The 13,869-nt window shown below is 46.9% G+C and overlaps 3 protein-coding genes across 3 annotated transcripts; 2 read left to right on the top strand and 1 right to left on the bottom strand.

Moving 5' to 3' along the window:
• Positions 1-8,481: 8,481 nt before the first annotated feature.
• On the top strand, positions 8,482-9,372 carry ARB_03860 (uncharacterized protein; the record flags this gene model as incomplete). The annotated part of the gene is made up of 1 exon (XM_003009888.1): positions 8,482-9,372. The coding sequence occupies one exon, from the start codon at positions 8,482-8,484 to the stop codon at positions 9,370-9,372; it is 891 nt and encodes a 296-aa protein (XP_003009934.1).
• Positions 9,373-11,250: 1,878 nt separating this feature from the next.
• Positions 11,251-11,997, top strand: ARB_03861 (glutathione S-transferase Ure2-like, putative; the record flags this gene model as incomplete). Its single annotated transcript, XM_003009889.1, has 1 exon — positions 11,251-11,997. The coding sequence occupies one exon, from the start codon at positions 11,251-11,253 to the stop codon at positions 11,995-11,997; it is 747 nt and encodes a 248-aa protein (XP_003009935.1).
• A 540-nt stretch (positions 11,998-12,537) lies between these two features.
• On the bottom strand, positions 12,538-13,763 carry ARB_03862 (uncharacterized protein; the record flags this gene model as incomplete). The annotated part of the gene is made up of 4 exons (XM_003009890.1): positions 12,538-12,781; positions 12,852-12,914; positions 12,996-13,227; positions 13,424-13,763. 4 exons carry the CDS (start codon positions 13,761-13,763, stop codon positions 12,538-12,540), a joined length of 879 nt encoding a protein of 292 aa, XP_003009936.1.
• Between the last annotated feature and the right edge of the window lie 106 nt (positions 13,764-13,869).

Consider the following 13,869-nt stretch of genomic DNA (forward strand, 5'->3'; position numbering starts at 1 on the left):
CAAGTGTAAATGCTCAGTTGGGTAATTATGTAAGCCTAGTTAAGTCATCCTTGACGTATGTAGGAAATAACGATACGCTTTATCAACCGCTCGATAAGGCATAATTCTTGCGGCGCAGCAGCATGTGCAGGTATAAAAGTACTTCCAAGGAGGAAAGAACAAGGTTGTTGATTTGTTTGAGCGTCTAGGTGACATTGTTTGCGTTGGCTTTTTCTGACTGGCCCATCTGCAAATTCATGCGTAATGAATGATAGGACAGAACGTTTCCCGAGGTTCTGCAACGGAGAGCAATCTGGTAGTCAGCACAGACAGTGGAGGGTACGAAGAAGGAAATATATCGAGGAGTTCCGTCAAAACCCAATTAGCGCTCAACTTTGAATTTCTGGTCGTGGATAAATAAGAACGGGCCTGATAAGGTATCCGCCGATGGACCCACAATTGGACGAGCGATGTGGAGGCATATATCCACAATCACTCCGCCCTGTGGTCAATTCACGTCTTTCTGAAGAGACATGAAAAGGCAAAAAAAGAAAAAGAAAGAAAGAAAGAAAGAAAGAAGAAAGCAAAAAGAAAACGAAGGAAGAAATCACTCTGATACAAATCCCGTACGTAAATGAGGCAGAACTCCTCGGAAGGACCGTAGATTTCTCCAGTTTTCCACATCTTGGCTCAATTGGTAGCTGCATAAATGGATGCAACGTCCATGCCTGCCTCGAACCCTGGGTTAATAGAGGTATCCAAAACGCGAAAAGAAAGTCCAGTAGCGGCAGCGACGATAGGCGAACAGCCGCCGAGATTAATGATTGATGCCCAAAAGGCACTGCATCAGACCAATCAGTCCGCTCCAAGTGCTTTAGGATCGATGTCACATGACCTTCATGCACTGCGAGATATGATGTTTGTTGTTTTTTGCGAAGACGTTGCTGGCGGGCTTGGACAAGGGAGATGCTTCATGGCCATGGCCAATGGTAGATCAAGCTTAAATGTTTGCTTTCCCTCCTTCAGCGGGATTGGGGATCCAGGACCGGGATGCTCGATGCTGCGAAGTCACAGCTGGGCAACGAACCCGCTGGTGTGACAAGACAACACAGTCCCCTGTCCATGATGGCTAGTCTTTATATTTTATGTCAGACTTATGACAACGATCGGGAACCTCACATCGGTAAATCGTGGCTCGCTGGACGCCGAGTTAGCATAAACTTACGTACAATTCATGATACTGGGCTGACCCAGCAGGATGGACGTTGAGGTTGAAGTTGACCTTTGACGTTGTTTTTTCCTTTTCTTTGCTTTTCCCCCTTTGAGGCTAGGATGAATGCGGATAATAGAGTGAGACGCCTCGTAACGGTATTACGGCCGTATCGTACGACCGCCGTGCCTGTACTGTACCTGTATGATGCATATTAGTAATCAGTACCATATCTGCCCAAGCGAGGACTGAGGCTCTTTTGCTTCTCCTCGAGGCAACTTCGTCGTTAACTAGTTAACTGACAGCACTCCATCTCTGCTTGCCAGCAACAGGCTGACGATGACAGGAAACTCGCTGGCGGGCGGCATGGAACACCGATCCTGGGGAGGGAGAAATATTCGCAAAGATTGGAACCAAGGACGAGGGTTGTCTGCACATTCCTTGCCAGCAACTCGTACGATGCACCTGGTACCCAAACAGCCATCGGCGGGCAGGAGGAATTTCTTCACGGAATATTTTTACAAGTACATCATCGTACGAGGCCACCTCTATACGAGAGACAGGAAAAAGAAAGCAAGGAAAGCAAGAAAAAGAAAATGAAGTGGGAGGATGCGCCATTTCTTCAGGGCTAATCGCGCGGTTGACCCTGCGTATTTTCCACGATACACATCCGTACATAAAGAGTACCAACACCGCGAGCGCCAGGGATGAGGCCTCTCATGCACACGCACCCTCTGCTCCAGTTAAGCGTCTTGCAGTAGTCTCCTTTCTCTTGCATATTTGCATCCTCTCTGACTGGCTGGCAGGTCCCAGGGCAACGGTTCAGGCTGGTCAAGCTCCATCAGGGGCCATACGTCCAATCAGGGGCCTTTTTCTGACTTCATTCAATGTTGGTTTTTTCGCCTGCCTCCTCTCCCCGAGATTTCTCGCCTACTCCTTCGCCTGCTTCTCCTCTCTTTTCTGCCCTCTCTCTTTTCTTTCCTTTTTCTTTCTCCTCGCTCGCTTCTTCATTTCGTCAGGGCGGATAAGATTCTTCATCTCCTGCGTCGATACGAGAGAGAAGTTCTTCAGTTCGCAGATTATCTCGGAATCCACTTCTTCATCACATCTTCGGAAGATGCAGAACCATACGGAGTAGTCGTGTATATATACTACCTATTTAGGTATATGTATGCCGAAGACAACATTCTCCATTTGGCATGTTCTTTCCGTTTTGACGGAGAAGGTTCATCGCATCGAGACATCATTAACAGCAGTGCTAAGGACCAGCTTGAATTGTTTCGCCCTTTGCAATCCAATTCCCCGTTCGGGGTTCGGGGTTAGGGTGGTCCCCAGTACCCACCTCTCCATTTGAACGACCGCTGCTCCCCCTGCTCGCGATTTTCTTGCCTTTCTTCCCCCCACCCAGCTAACATTGCAACAATAATACTTATGTCAGAAAGGCAAGACTGGCTTATTTTTAAGTACTTTCTGTAAGTATACTCCGGGCCTTATATTCCCTCTCCCGGCCCCTCTCTTTTCTTCCCCCTGGCCCTGTGTTGGACAGACGGGTGGTGTGGGCTTTTTCAGAAGCTCGGTTCATCAGATCGTTTACTCCATAGGAGACCCTCTTTCGTAAGTTTCTCTTCTCTGTTACCCTCTCCACATCCTCAACTAGTTACTTCGCACATTTCTCAGCAATTTTTTACTGGTTTGGATCATCCAAAGGGAGCGTCCGTATTTGACTAAATCCTCTTTTGCTTCTGCATTTATCCGGTTGCTGAATATAGCAGATTGTTAGTTAGTTTCTTTGTTGAGGAAAGTCAAAGCAATAATAATAATAATCCCCCTAATATAATAATAGATTATTCGGTTAATCAAAAACACGTCACTACAAGATCACATATGATACTACCATACATGTCCTACCCGTCGACGCCTCTTTCTCAGGCTTTGCCTCAGGTACCAAATATTCGTTTAAAGTCGCTGCATACATACGGAGTACTAGTTTTTCCTAATAAACTGCCACTTTTTTCTTTTTCTGCTTTTACTTTTCATCGGATAGAATCTCTTGGGTTCTTCAGGGGGGCAGCTCTGTCTTCTCACCACCCCCTTTTTCCCTAACATCCGACCTTTCCGACCTTTTTGTTTCCTTTTTTTCCGCTTTCTTTATACTTCGAAAGACCTCGCAAGGAAGCTCGATTTAACGAGGTAATGTAGCTTGTGGCTGTATGGATATTACTATGATGTAAACCAGATATCAACATCAACCCAACCCAGCCCTCTACTTAGGCTTCCCCTCTCAAAGACAGCGAATACAACCCTAACACCGGCGCTCTGGTTTGAGTATATGTATCGGCGAGACATTTTCACGGTTACTTTCTCCCATTATTCCCATCCCCATTCTACCGTCTCCTGCGTGGCCTGACGGCCCTCCTCGGCACTTCAAGGAGAAGCAGGGTCAAGACATATGAAGGGTCATACGCCGTTGATCGGGTCTCTTCGGGCTTGTTTTGCTGACTGACTGACCTTTGCCCTCTTCTCTTCCGTTCGAAAGAAGTCCACCTCCTTGTCTCCCGATGTCTCGCGTTTGGACATTGATAGTTAATTTATATCCCCATCGACCAAAAAACATATGATCGACGTGCTATTATTCAAGGTTAGCTTCCAGCTGCTTCAGCACATGCACCCGCACTTCTGGCAGAACAGGCATGAGATGTCAGATGCCAGATGCCATACCATATTCTCCCCCTCGCTCGGATCCCTCTCTCCAAGGAATCCTATATTGCTTCATAATCATACGCCCCTCCCTTCTTCCCAAAAGGACATATCTTGCATGAAGGTTTTTTTTTTTTTTTTTTTTTTTTTTTTTTTCATTTCTGCCCATGAAGTCTCGTACTTTTTTTCGTAATTATCTGGAGTATTTGGCCTTCGTCATGTACACAGTGTGTCTGAAGGACACCGCTGGTCTTCTATTTGCTGAAATCTCCCATGTTCCGTGCATACCAGCCCCACAGATCAAGATCTGGATACTTACTCCACAGATTTCATGAGAGCTGATGACGCCGAAGAGAAAGGAGGGGGAAATATGAAAGAAGCAAAGAAAGGAAAGGGGTAAAAAAGACTCTTCAAGTAAACCCCGTAGATACCGAGCTGTCAACCTAACTTGAATAATAATACGCAAGGACCGACCAGTTCACTATTACTATTGAAATAGTTAAAGTTATGGAGTCGCTGGATATCTATTTATTATTACGAAAGCCTGAGCGCGTATGAACCACTCAATATCGTAACCAAACAGGTCCAGGTTGACGTTAGATTTCGGGTATTGTTGTAGATATACCCCATCTAACTCTCGTGATGCTGGTGATAGGAGGGTCTATCAACGTAATCCAACGCGCGTTATACGTACATGAATGAAAAGAATAAAGGCGGGCGTGAGCGATTTAAAACGGAGTCATTGTTTCGATATGGCATAGGGTGATGAAGAATCGGCTCAACCATTCCTGGTAATAAGGCACAAGGCGGAAAATCGCCCTATTTATGTGTATTGCGTAAGTATAAAGAGCCAAAGAGCAGGAATTATGGAGACACTTGCCTCTCTGTATACGGAGTTCTCCGACTGTAGACTCTGCAGTTTTGGCCCCCAACCAGCAGTCACGGCTGATTATCATCATAGATGACGTCCTCAGAAATCATAAACGCACTCACGCACTCCTGCCTTGCTCCAGGTACTAACCAGGTAGTTCTGCAACTAGCCTGGTCAGCCACCACCTGTGAACGGGACGTCCCGTTATATCAGCAGCCATTCATGCACACCCTCGATATCATGCCGGGATGGGCCAACCTGCTCGCGTTGCACAAGTCACGCCCAAGTACAACCACAAACAGCCTGCCAAAATAGTAGAAGGTGGGGAGAGAAACGGCAGTACGACTCGGTTAGACAACCCGCAGCAATGGGAGACCAGTAAGCACCCCATGTCAACCTTCGTTTCATCTGGCATGGGGGGTAGATGAGAGGCCAAATACTTTGAAATGGATGGATGGATGGATGGAGGGACAAGAGATGATGTACCGTCACTTGCTTGCCAGGGCCAATTCACAATGCCATCGAATAACATCGTTCTCCGCAGTCAACAACACCGGAACCTGCATAGAGGCGCAAGAGACCTGTGGCCATGGCAGTACGCCGTCCAGAACCGCCTCTAAGGAGGGAGCTAACCTGGAGAAAATAGTCGGATGACTGAAATTCTTTCATCAGAGCAAAAGGTCGCCTATCTCAATAGGCTACTCTACTCTGGAAGGAGGTCTCGCTTGGAGGTCTCCGAGATCGTTTTGTGTTTCGTTTCTTTTGTTCTGCTCACATTGCAGGCAAAGAAAATAAAATAACCCGAATGGCAAAGAATCCAACAGTTGCGCCTTTCTAGGCGTTCTGATTTGTCCGTAAATGCGAGATATCCCTGGCTAGGTCGATGATCCGTCAAGAAGAAGAAGCAGGTGTACTCCGTATAGGGCATGTATAATAGTATATCCAGCTCTGTTATGCTCGGCAGCCTGTTAATTTTCGGGTCGCCGCTGCCCAGCCTGACGTTAGCCTCCAGCGGCCAGGAGAAGCAGATCAACACGGGCTTCCATAGAGCTTCAAGATATCCCGGCCATGAAGTACTTCGTTCACGCAAGGTCCGCTTCGTCAACGGACGGTCGAAGACTCGAAGTTGCGCTGCTGCATTTCCAGTCACGACAAAGCTCGGCGTTTGAAATTTACGTATCGAGTTTCGTAAGTCTGCGGTATATTACAGTACGTGAAAGTTACCGCGTGTATCGAAAATAACACCCGAATATCAAAAGTCAAAAAAGAAGAAAAAAAAAAAAAAAACATCATCGCGAATTTTTATTTTATTTTTTTCCTTTCACTATTATTTTTCATTTGATCGATGGACGAACCTGCGCCGCGGCTTTCAACCAACCACAATCGTTGATCGAGAGCAAAAAAGGTTGCCGGTGGATCGCTGTCAAGGGTTGAGTAGCAGAGACTCGCAGGTTCATCATGTTTCTCACGTTTGCATTTTTTGCAGCCTGCGAAAGGGGGGGGAGACGAGGAGGGGTGGTTGGCCGCGCTCGACATGCAAGACAGAGAGGAAATGAAAAGAAAAAGCGGTTACCAAGCGTGTGATATTCTTCAATATCCTCGCGCTGGGCCCTTCTTCTGGCCATCGACTACGGAGTACTCCTTCGGATATACGGAGATGGTTCTGGATGTATTTCGGTTCTTTATAGACGGTACAAACCCTCTCTCTTCTTGGGAGGGCCCCCTTCTATGAACACTTTCAGTTTGCTCCTCCACCTTGCTTACTCTCTGCCTAGTAACGAGCTTCATGACCGGGACCTTGGTTGTTCTGTGGATGCACAGATATATGCCACGATCCTGTAATAATAATACTCAACTGCGTCTATGCATGCATGCATGCATGGTCCAACCCATCATATATATACGGAGTACTGACAAGGCTGCTGCTTCTGGATCTCTAGGCTCTCCGCAGTTGCTGGTGACTTCGACTGCCATGATATTCTGCTTGTCTTCTCAAGCGTGATTTTTTTTTTTCCCCCTTTTTTTGCATCCCTCTTGCTCGGTTCGCTGACTCGGTTCCCTTGTCCACCCAGTAGTCGTCCCGCTGTCTCCATTATTACCCACCTTATCCTCCTCTTGTACCTTCGTCTGCACCCCTGGTCTCCGGCCTAGAATCCAACTGGCGAGTTTCTACACTGGACGGCTGAGTTGTGTAGTACTTATACGCTGGAGGTTGGTTCTTGTCGACAACTCGTTGGCAAGTATTCTTATTACTGTGCCGTTTACGTATTTCCTGCATCAGCTCACCGTCTTAGGAGTTCACTCTCTCCACGTTTCTTGCTGCGTCCTTTTTTCCTTGCCCTCCTTCTTTTCTTTTCTTTTCTTTTTCTTTTTTTTTTTAAAAAAAAAAACCTTTGCGCTGTCTTTGTATTATTCTCTCTAATTCATCTCTTTTTTTTTTTTTTCACTCCAGCATTTGCCCCCTAGGCGCCAGGCATCGCTGCTCCCCCTGTCCCATGGTTACCTTGATATTCCCAGGAGACTGGTACCGCCTGCTCGCAACCCAGTCCAAACCCCAAGCAGAAGGCCAGGAGGCAGCAGAAGCAGAAGAGTAACAAATGCAAAGAAACAATACCGGAGCAGGTCTTGTCCCACTTTTTTCAGTCTGTCGCTAGTTAAGAAGTTATTATTACGGACATCCCGTTTCGGTACCCTTGGCCCAGGGATCGACTCTACACATATAAGTATATGGCCCTTCTCTCCTGACCCTCGCTCAACTTCATTATACCCCCCCAGAAAACTCTCTTTCTACCACTGTTATACTTCAAACATCGAGATATACTTTCCATAAGCTGCGCTTGAGGTGCAAGTGACTACACAACCAAACTGGCGGGATCAGAGACTGCATACATAAGGACACAGGGCCACCTCTGCACAAAAAGAGAGCGAGAAAGAAAAAGGTTATATATCGGGAGGCCACCTCGGAATCCATCTACAACAAAGAACACACCCTTTGAACGAACCAGGAGACCCTGAAGATAAAAGTGAAAACTGAGCAGAGAGGAAAAGGGAAAAAGTGGAGGCAGTCTTACAACGTCTTCCTCCTCTTCTTCCACCAATCCTCCCATCCCCTTGGTTCAGCTGTTGCTGTTACATCACGAATTATCGGTGGAGTGGGAAATACACAAAGATACGCCGCTCCACGTTTGAGGGACATCTTTCCCACTTCTCTCAACCGTCAGAAGATCTTCTTTGAGCAACCGACGCTTCCTCTCTTCAGATTCTTTTTCTACCACCCGCTCTACGCCTTGCATTCGAACAACCACGGGTGTGGCTCATCAACGTGGCTGTGGTCGCCGTTTCTACCAACCAACAAGAAAGGGAGAGCGCTCCCCCTTTTGGAGGGTTGTATTTCGCAAAAAGTCCCGGAAACCCACGTTTCGGCTGCGCAACCGGCCCCTCGGGCGCCCATAGCAAAATTGATTAGGCATACCCTGTTAAGGCCTGTGTCCAATATTGGCCCTTGCAAATTTGCATAAATTCCCCTGACGGGACTCCTCCCTCCCGATCTTCATTGCCTCTGTTCTCCCTTCAAATCCGTTATATTCCCCCCTCAACACTCGCCTATCCCACTTTCATCCCCTCCCCCCTCTCGATACTACATAAGTGCCAAAAAAATCTCCTGTGTCCGCTCCAAACTTTGCCCTAACAGAGGAAGAGCGAACACTGGCACCTCTTTTTCAAGATGGAATCGACGAGATACGGTTTACCGTCTCCAAAGTCACCAACCGAGTCATCAAAGAGGATCGCTATTGACACTCTGCTTAACCCAGAGAGTGTGTCAACATGCGACTCACACTGCTTGTATCCTACACGCAAGCCACAACCACCATATGTCGACTATCCAGATCGCCGTGAGAGGTACTCTAGTGGATCATCAACAACCATTAGCAGTGCCTGCTCAACACCCGTAAATACCTCCTTTCAAGGCTACAATCAGACGCATTTTCGCCCTCTCCAATACCTCAACACAGGTTATGGCTCCTATGATGGACGGCCGGAACCTACATCTGCAGCCTCCGACAGCTATAATTTTACTCACCACCACCATCACCACCATAGCACAATGAGTGGTAATGCCAACGCCACGGGCAAGGCACCAGTATCACCCACTTCCTCACCAACGCCTTATCGAAGAGAACGTTTCCCATCTGTCTCTAGCGGAGCGTCATCTGCACCGGTTCCAGAGCGCCGTCGACCACCTCGACCGAAGTACGACGAGGAAGAGATGTACTTTATATGGTACCATCGAGTTGATTTAGGCCAGGAATGGAAGCAGGTCCGTGAATGCTTCAACGCTCAGTTTCCAAACCGTCAAAGAACTGGCTTCCAGGGAATACAGTGCAAGTATTACCGCTTTATCAAGGAAAAGAACTGCCCCACACTACGCGAACAGCGGAGAAAAAGGAGCGCTGCTGCTGCTTCCGCTGCGGCTGGAGGTGAGACCGGCAGCGACTCTGAAGGAAGAGCGAAGGGCCATAACTATGGCGGATCCAATTGCCATTTCAACGAGGATGGGCCAGCCTATGGAGTGATTCGCTGGACGGGCACTCGATTCCCTTGGATGAAGCAGTAGAGCCATCCCGCTCTGGCTGCACCTACCGGGACCTTTCCATAGCCTCAGTTCTTTCTTCTTTTCCTCCCTGATATCTTAGTTCGTTGGTGACTGGGTCCAATATAACGATGCTACGCGTGAAATGACTTAATGTTCTAATGATAACTTTTCTTTCTTGGTAAGCCAAGGGAACAGATTATACGACATGCTTCCAGTCGTTCTCTCGCAAAGCACTCCTTAGCCTTCCTTTACCCCTTACATATATACCCATTTTATTATATCTGGAGACTGCTACTGCGTCATAACAGCCACAAAAGTTGCACAGATACTGGCAGTAAATAGATGCCCCAGGCAAGGGCATAGAACACCTGACCACATACTCATACTCGTTCATTTCTATATATATTTGTTCAATTATTCATTTCTACTTTCTCACGTTCATCTAAATAACATCAACGCTTCAGGTTGATCCCGTCATTTGAGCCCTTCCTGTATGATTATCCACAGATTCGTACTTGGCTATTGGTCATCGGGCTTGTTTGTTGGTGCTGCAGTGGTTAGGCATGGCGCCTATAATCCTTCTTCGCAGTATGACAGAGCAGGTTGGCGGTTACATTATACGGGGTATCTATCCATGAGCTTCCATATTTCTTGCCTTTCTACATGTATCACTCTATTGGCCTATTTTTATCTATTGTTGTATCCCTAAGGCCACAACATGGCCCTGGGAATGGATTGGGGGAGAAGTGGCAGCAATGTAATCACTAATTGGTCTTTACTCAATTTATCGACTGTAAAAACAGTCAAGAACGGTAGCGAGGGAAAAAGGTGTTGATGTGGTGAAACGGGAGTTCATGCAGGAGAATAACAATACGTTTGACTTGCATCTTCCATCTACAGGCCATCTATAGATGTATATATCCAATAATGGGGCCAAAAGCGCCTCCAAGCCGACTTTCCAGTCTCCACTCACCTAGTTAACTACTTAGTCCTCTTTTTTATGCCTTCAGTCGCTATTTTTAGTTATTAGTTATCGTATGCAGCTATCCTATTCTTGCGAGCGCGTACAGTCCATGCGGCTAAGGGGGAAGAAGCAAAGTGTGACTTCAGCTTGCTTAACCACATGCATGAGACCTCATTAACTGCACCACGCATAAATATTCCTCTAGAATGGCAGAATTAGAATGCCCCAGTGTCTATACGTGGTGACGACTAGTTAAAAAGACCTCTACCTGGTTATCCTCTGGCTCCGCTGACAGCTAAAGTATCCCTCCACCACCCCTCCCACCTCTGCAAATAGCTCTTGTCAAAATAACACCCCTTTGCTCAGAACAGTTGCCATGCCACTGAACATATAACTAGGTGACTGGCCAAAGGAATTTCCTTGAAATATTCGCTATTACAGTGTTATTTACTCCATCGTTTTTACCGAGTTAGTTAAGCCAATGACTATGTGAGATGCAAACACTGGCCGCTTTTATGCGTCAGGAGCAGCTATATTACAGATCAAGGCATTTCATTATTAACAATAACGGTCAGTCGGTCCCGATCTCGTCATCTCTGTGTCGAAAGAGAATGAATACGTGGACTTGCTGATAAATCCTGGATCGAAGCCACGGACGAAAAGCCGGACGTCCGCATACCCACGGCGGACGACTTCAGCAGGCCCTCATAGTCCGCCGCAATACCTCTCTTAACGGACGAAACCTGTGAATAGGGGCATCTTCCAGTGGCTATCCTTCCGCAGGCTTCAGAAGAACAATCCTCCAGGCTGCTAGTTGCGGAGATGGAAGAGGAGCCAGGCCTAAGGATGGGGTTATATAAAGTGGCATCAGTCCCAGCAACAGAACGGGAGTCTTATCCTGCGAAATCAGCAAAACCAAATCCTAACCCGCAATCATGTCTACCCTCAAGCCATTGAAACTATATGGGGGAATTTTTCCTGCCAACCCCCTCAAAGTTGCTCTTGTTCTCGAAGAGCTTGGCCTGCCCTATGAGACTGAGGATGTCCCCATGGCAGAAAGAAAAAAGCCACCATTTACCAATATCAATCCAAACGGCCGTACCCCAGCCCTTTACGACCCAAACACCGACCTGAATATCTGGGAATCTGGGGCAATCGTCAGCTACCTCGTCGACAAGTACGATAAAGACCACAAAATCAGCTTTCCACACGATACCAACGAATACTACAGTGCAAACCAATGGCTTCACTTCCAGATGTCTGGCCAGGGACCATACTATGGCCAATACTTCTGGTTCATCAATTACCACCCAGAGAAGGTTCCCAGTGCCATCGATCGATACTACAACGAAATCAACCGCGTAGTTGGCGTCCTGGAGAAATGGCTTGCTGGTAGCGAAGATGGAGGTGATGGAAAGGGGCCGAGGAATTATATCATGGGTGACAAATGCACCTACACGGATCTAGTGCTCTTCCCATGGCAGATATTCCTCCCAAGGATTGTGTGGAAGGGAAAACTTAACCCAGAGACGGAATTCCCGAATGTGATGGCCTGGGTGAAAAGGATAGGGGCCCGGCCTTCTCTTGAACGGATATTAACAGAAGTCAACGCCATAGCCGAGCCGTTCCTCAAGGCAGCGGAGGAGAAGATGGCAAAGGAAGCGGAGGAGGAGAAGCAGTAACTGATATGTAACTAGCCAGGAGACCTCACCGATGAAATTACAGCCGACAAAGCTTTAGCTGGTTACCCCATGTGCTGCCATCAACTAATGTAGCCCGTAGATCCTGCGTGTCGGCTGATTAGCCAATTAGTTAAACTAGTTAGTTACCTAAGTTATGTTAAATGCGGAGCGTGGCGGAGCGGAAAAGCTTGGCATATTCCCGAGGCTGCACTTAATTTTAGCGATACAAAAGACATCACAGAATATTTCCCAGGATACCAGTATATGTTTACCAGTCATGACACTGGAGTTAAGATGGCAAGTATCTGGAATGAAATTATAGCTGGGATTTGCGTGGTGAGAAAAACGAAAGAAGAGCGAAGGGATATGAAGACGGTAGATCTATTATAAGGGTTGGACTAGATTTTGATCAGACATTCACTGCCAACATTGCTTTCCTCCTTTCCACCTCAAAGAATAATGCTATAACCAAACACCATGTATCCAATCATGAAGATCCATCTACACCGATCGAGGCATTTACAACGGCGGACATCTGCTTTAGGTAGTTTCCGCAAAATACAACGGCTTTCCTGCAGCGTCTTGTGCCATTTTCTCAAGTTCCTCGTCACTAGGATTCTTGATGAACTTGCGATCATGCGGGACCATTGGGTCAAGACCATACAGGCTCGTATTGATTTCGGGGCCCGCAATACCCCACACAAGGAAATCTCTCTCGGGCGTAAATATTTTTGGGGGGCAGTCATCGTCAAGATGGCGTGCATCTTCAAGATCGATTATGTAACTGTGCAAAGGAAAGTGTTATTAATAGGGTGCCCAATACGACTCAGGAATGGTAGGCTCGTTATACGTACCATTTTTTACTCTCGCGGTCCCACATCAGATTGCGACGATGGGGGTCATAGTGAATGTATCTTCTGGAATAAAATTCCCTTATGAGAGAAAAGGGCACAATTAGAATTTTCAAAGAAAAAAGGCAACGGGTTGGGGTTACCTACCGTATTGTTTTGGCAAAAGCCAGTCTAACTTGGTCTCTTTCAAACATAGGCAACTCGTTAAAGTTTTGAAGGTTTCGCCCGGGCAACCTCTCCATGACAATGAATACCATAAATCCACCAGGAAGAGGGTCATTTTTCCGCGTCTGCTCATAAAACCCATGATCTAGAAGCTTTGGAGTGCAAGTACTTCCAGCTTCCGTCAGCTCTTTTAGATTAAAGACCTCCATACCTGCTTGAAAGCTACAATCTTGGGGCTTGGTGGGTGTAGGAACATTATAGTCATTGGGAATTCTAAGTGAGCTTCGTAAGAATCATCACGTTATAGAAGGTTACGGGCAGATTGGGGGCTGATGCCTACTGTATTCGTATCTTCGCTATACCCTGTACCCCCGGAGTAGGACCTTTTACCTGAGTCGTAACGCAAACACCAGCTGCCTCTGTAATGTAGGCATCATATACCGGATCATTCAAGTCCCAGACCTCGCGCTCAGAGAAAATAGGACCAAGTTTCCATTCAGCAGTACTGGTAGAGATATGAGTATAGTTCGGCACCTCAAAGGATGATCTATTGCAATACAGCTCGCGTAGATCCCCTTCCAGCTCGTTAACATTCATGGTATCCAACGACAGCAAACGCGAAGAGGAGAAAAACTTGATTACTCTCCTTGCCTCGATAGTTATTGAGCTGTCTTGAGAAAGGGAGAGGAGGACCTTCAGCAGATATTTATAGTTAACCAAAGCGTGTCCAACGTCGTGGCTTAGTAACATGCCGGCGCGTAACTAAGTTTACCTAACTATTTTGTTAACGAACGAGTTAGTTACTTCAACCAATCAGATAACTAGCCTCACCCTCAACTAACGCCCTTCATCCATT

The sequence above is a fragment of the Trichophyton benhamiae genome (genome assembly GCF_000151125.1).
Source record: "Trichophyton benhamiae CBS 112371 chromosome Unknown contig00346.0, whole genome shotgun sequence".
Taxonomy (NCBI): Eukaryota; Fungi; Ascomycota; class Eurotiomycetes; order Onygenales; family Arthrodermataceae; genus Trichophyton; species Trichophyton benhamiae.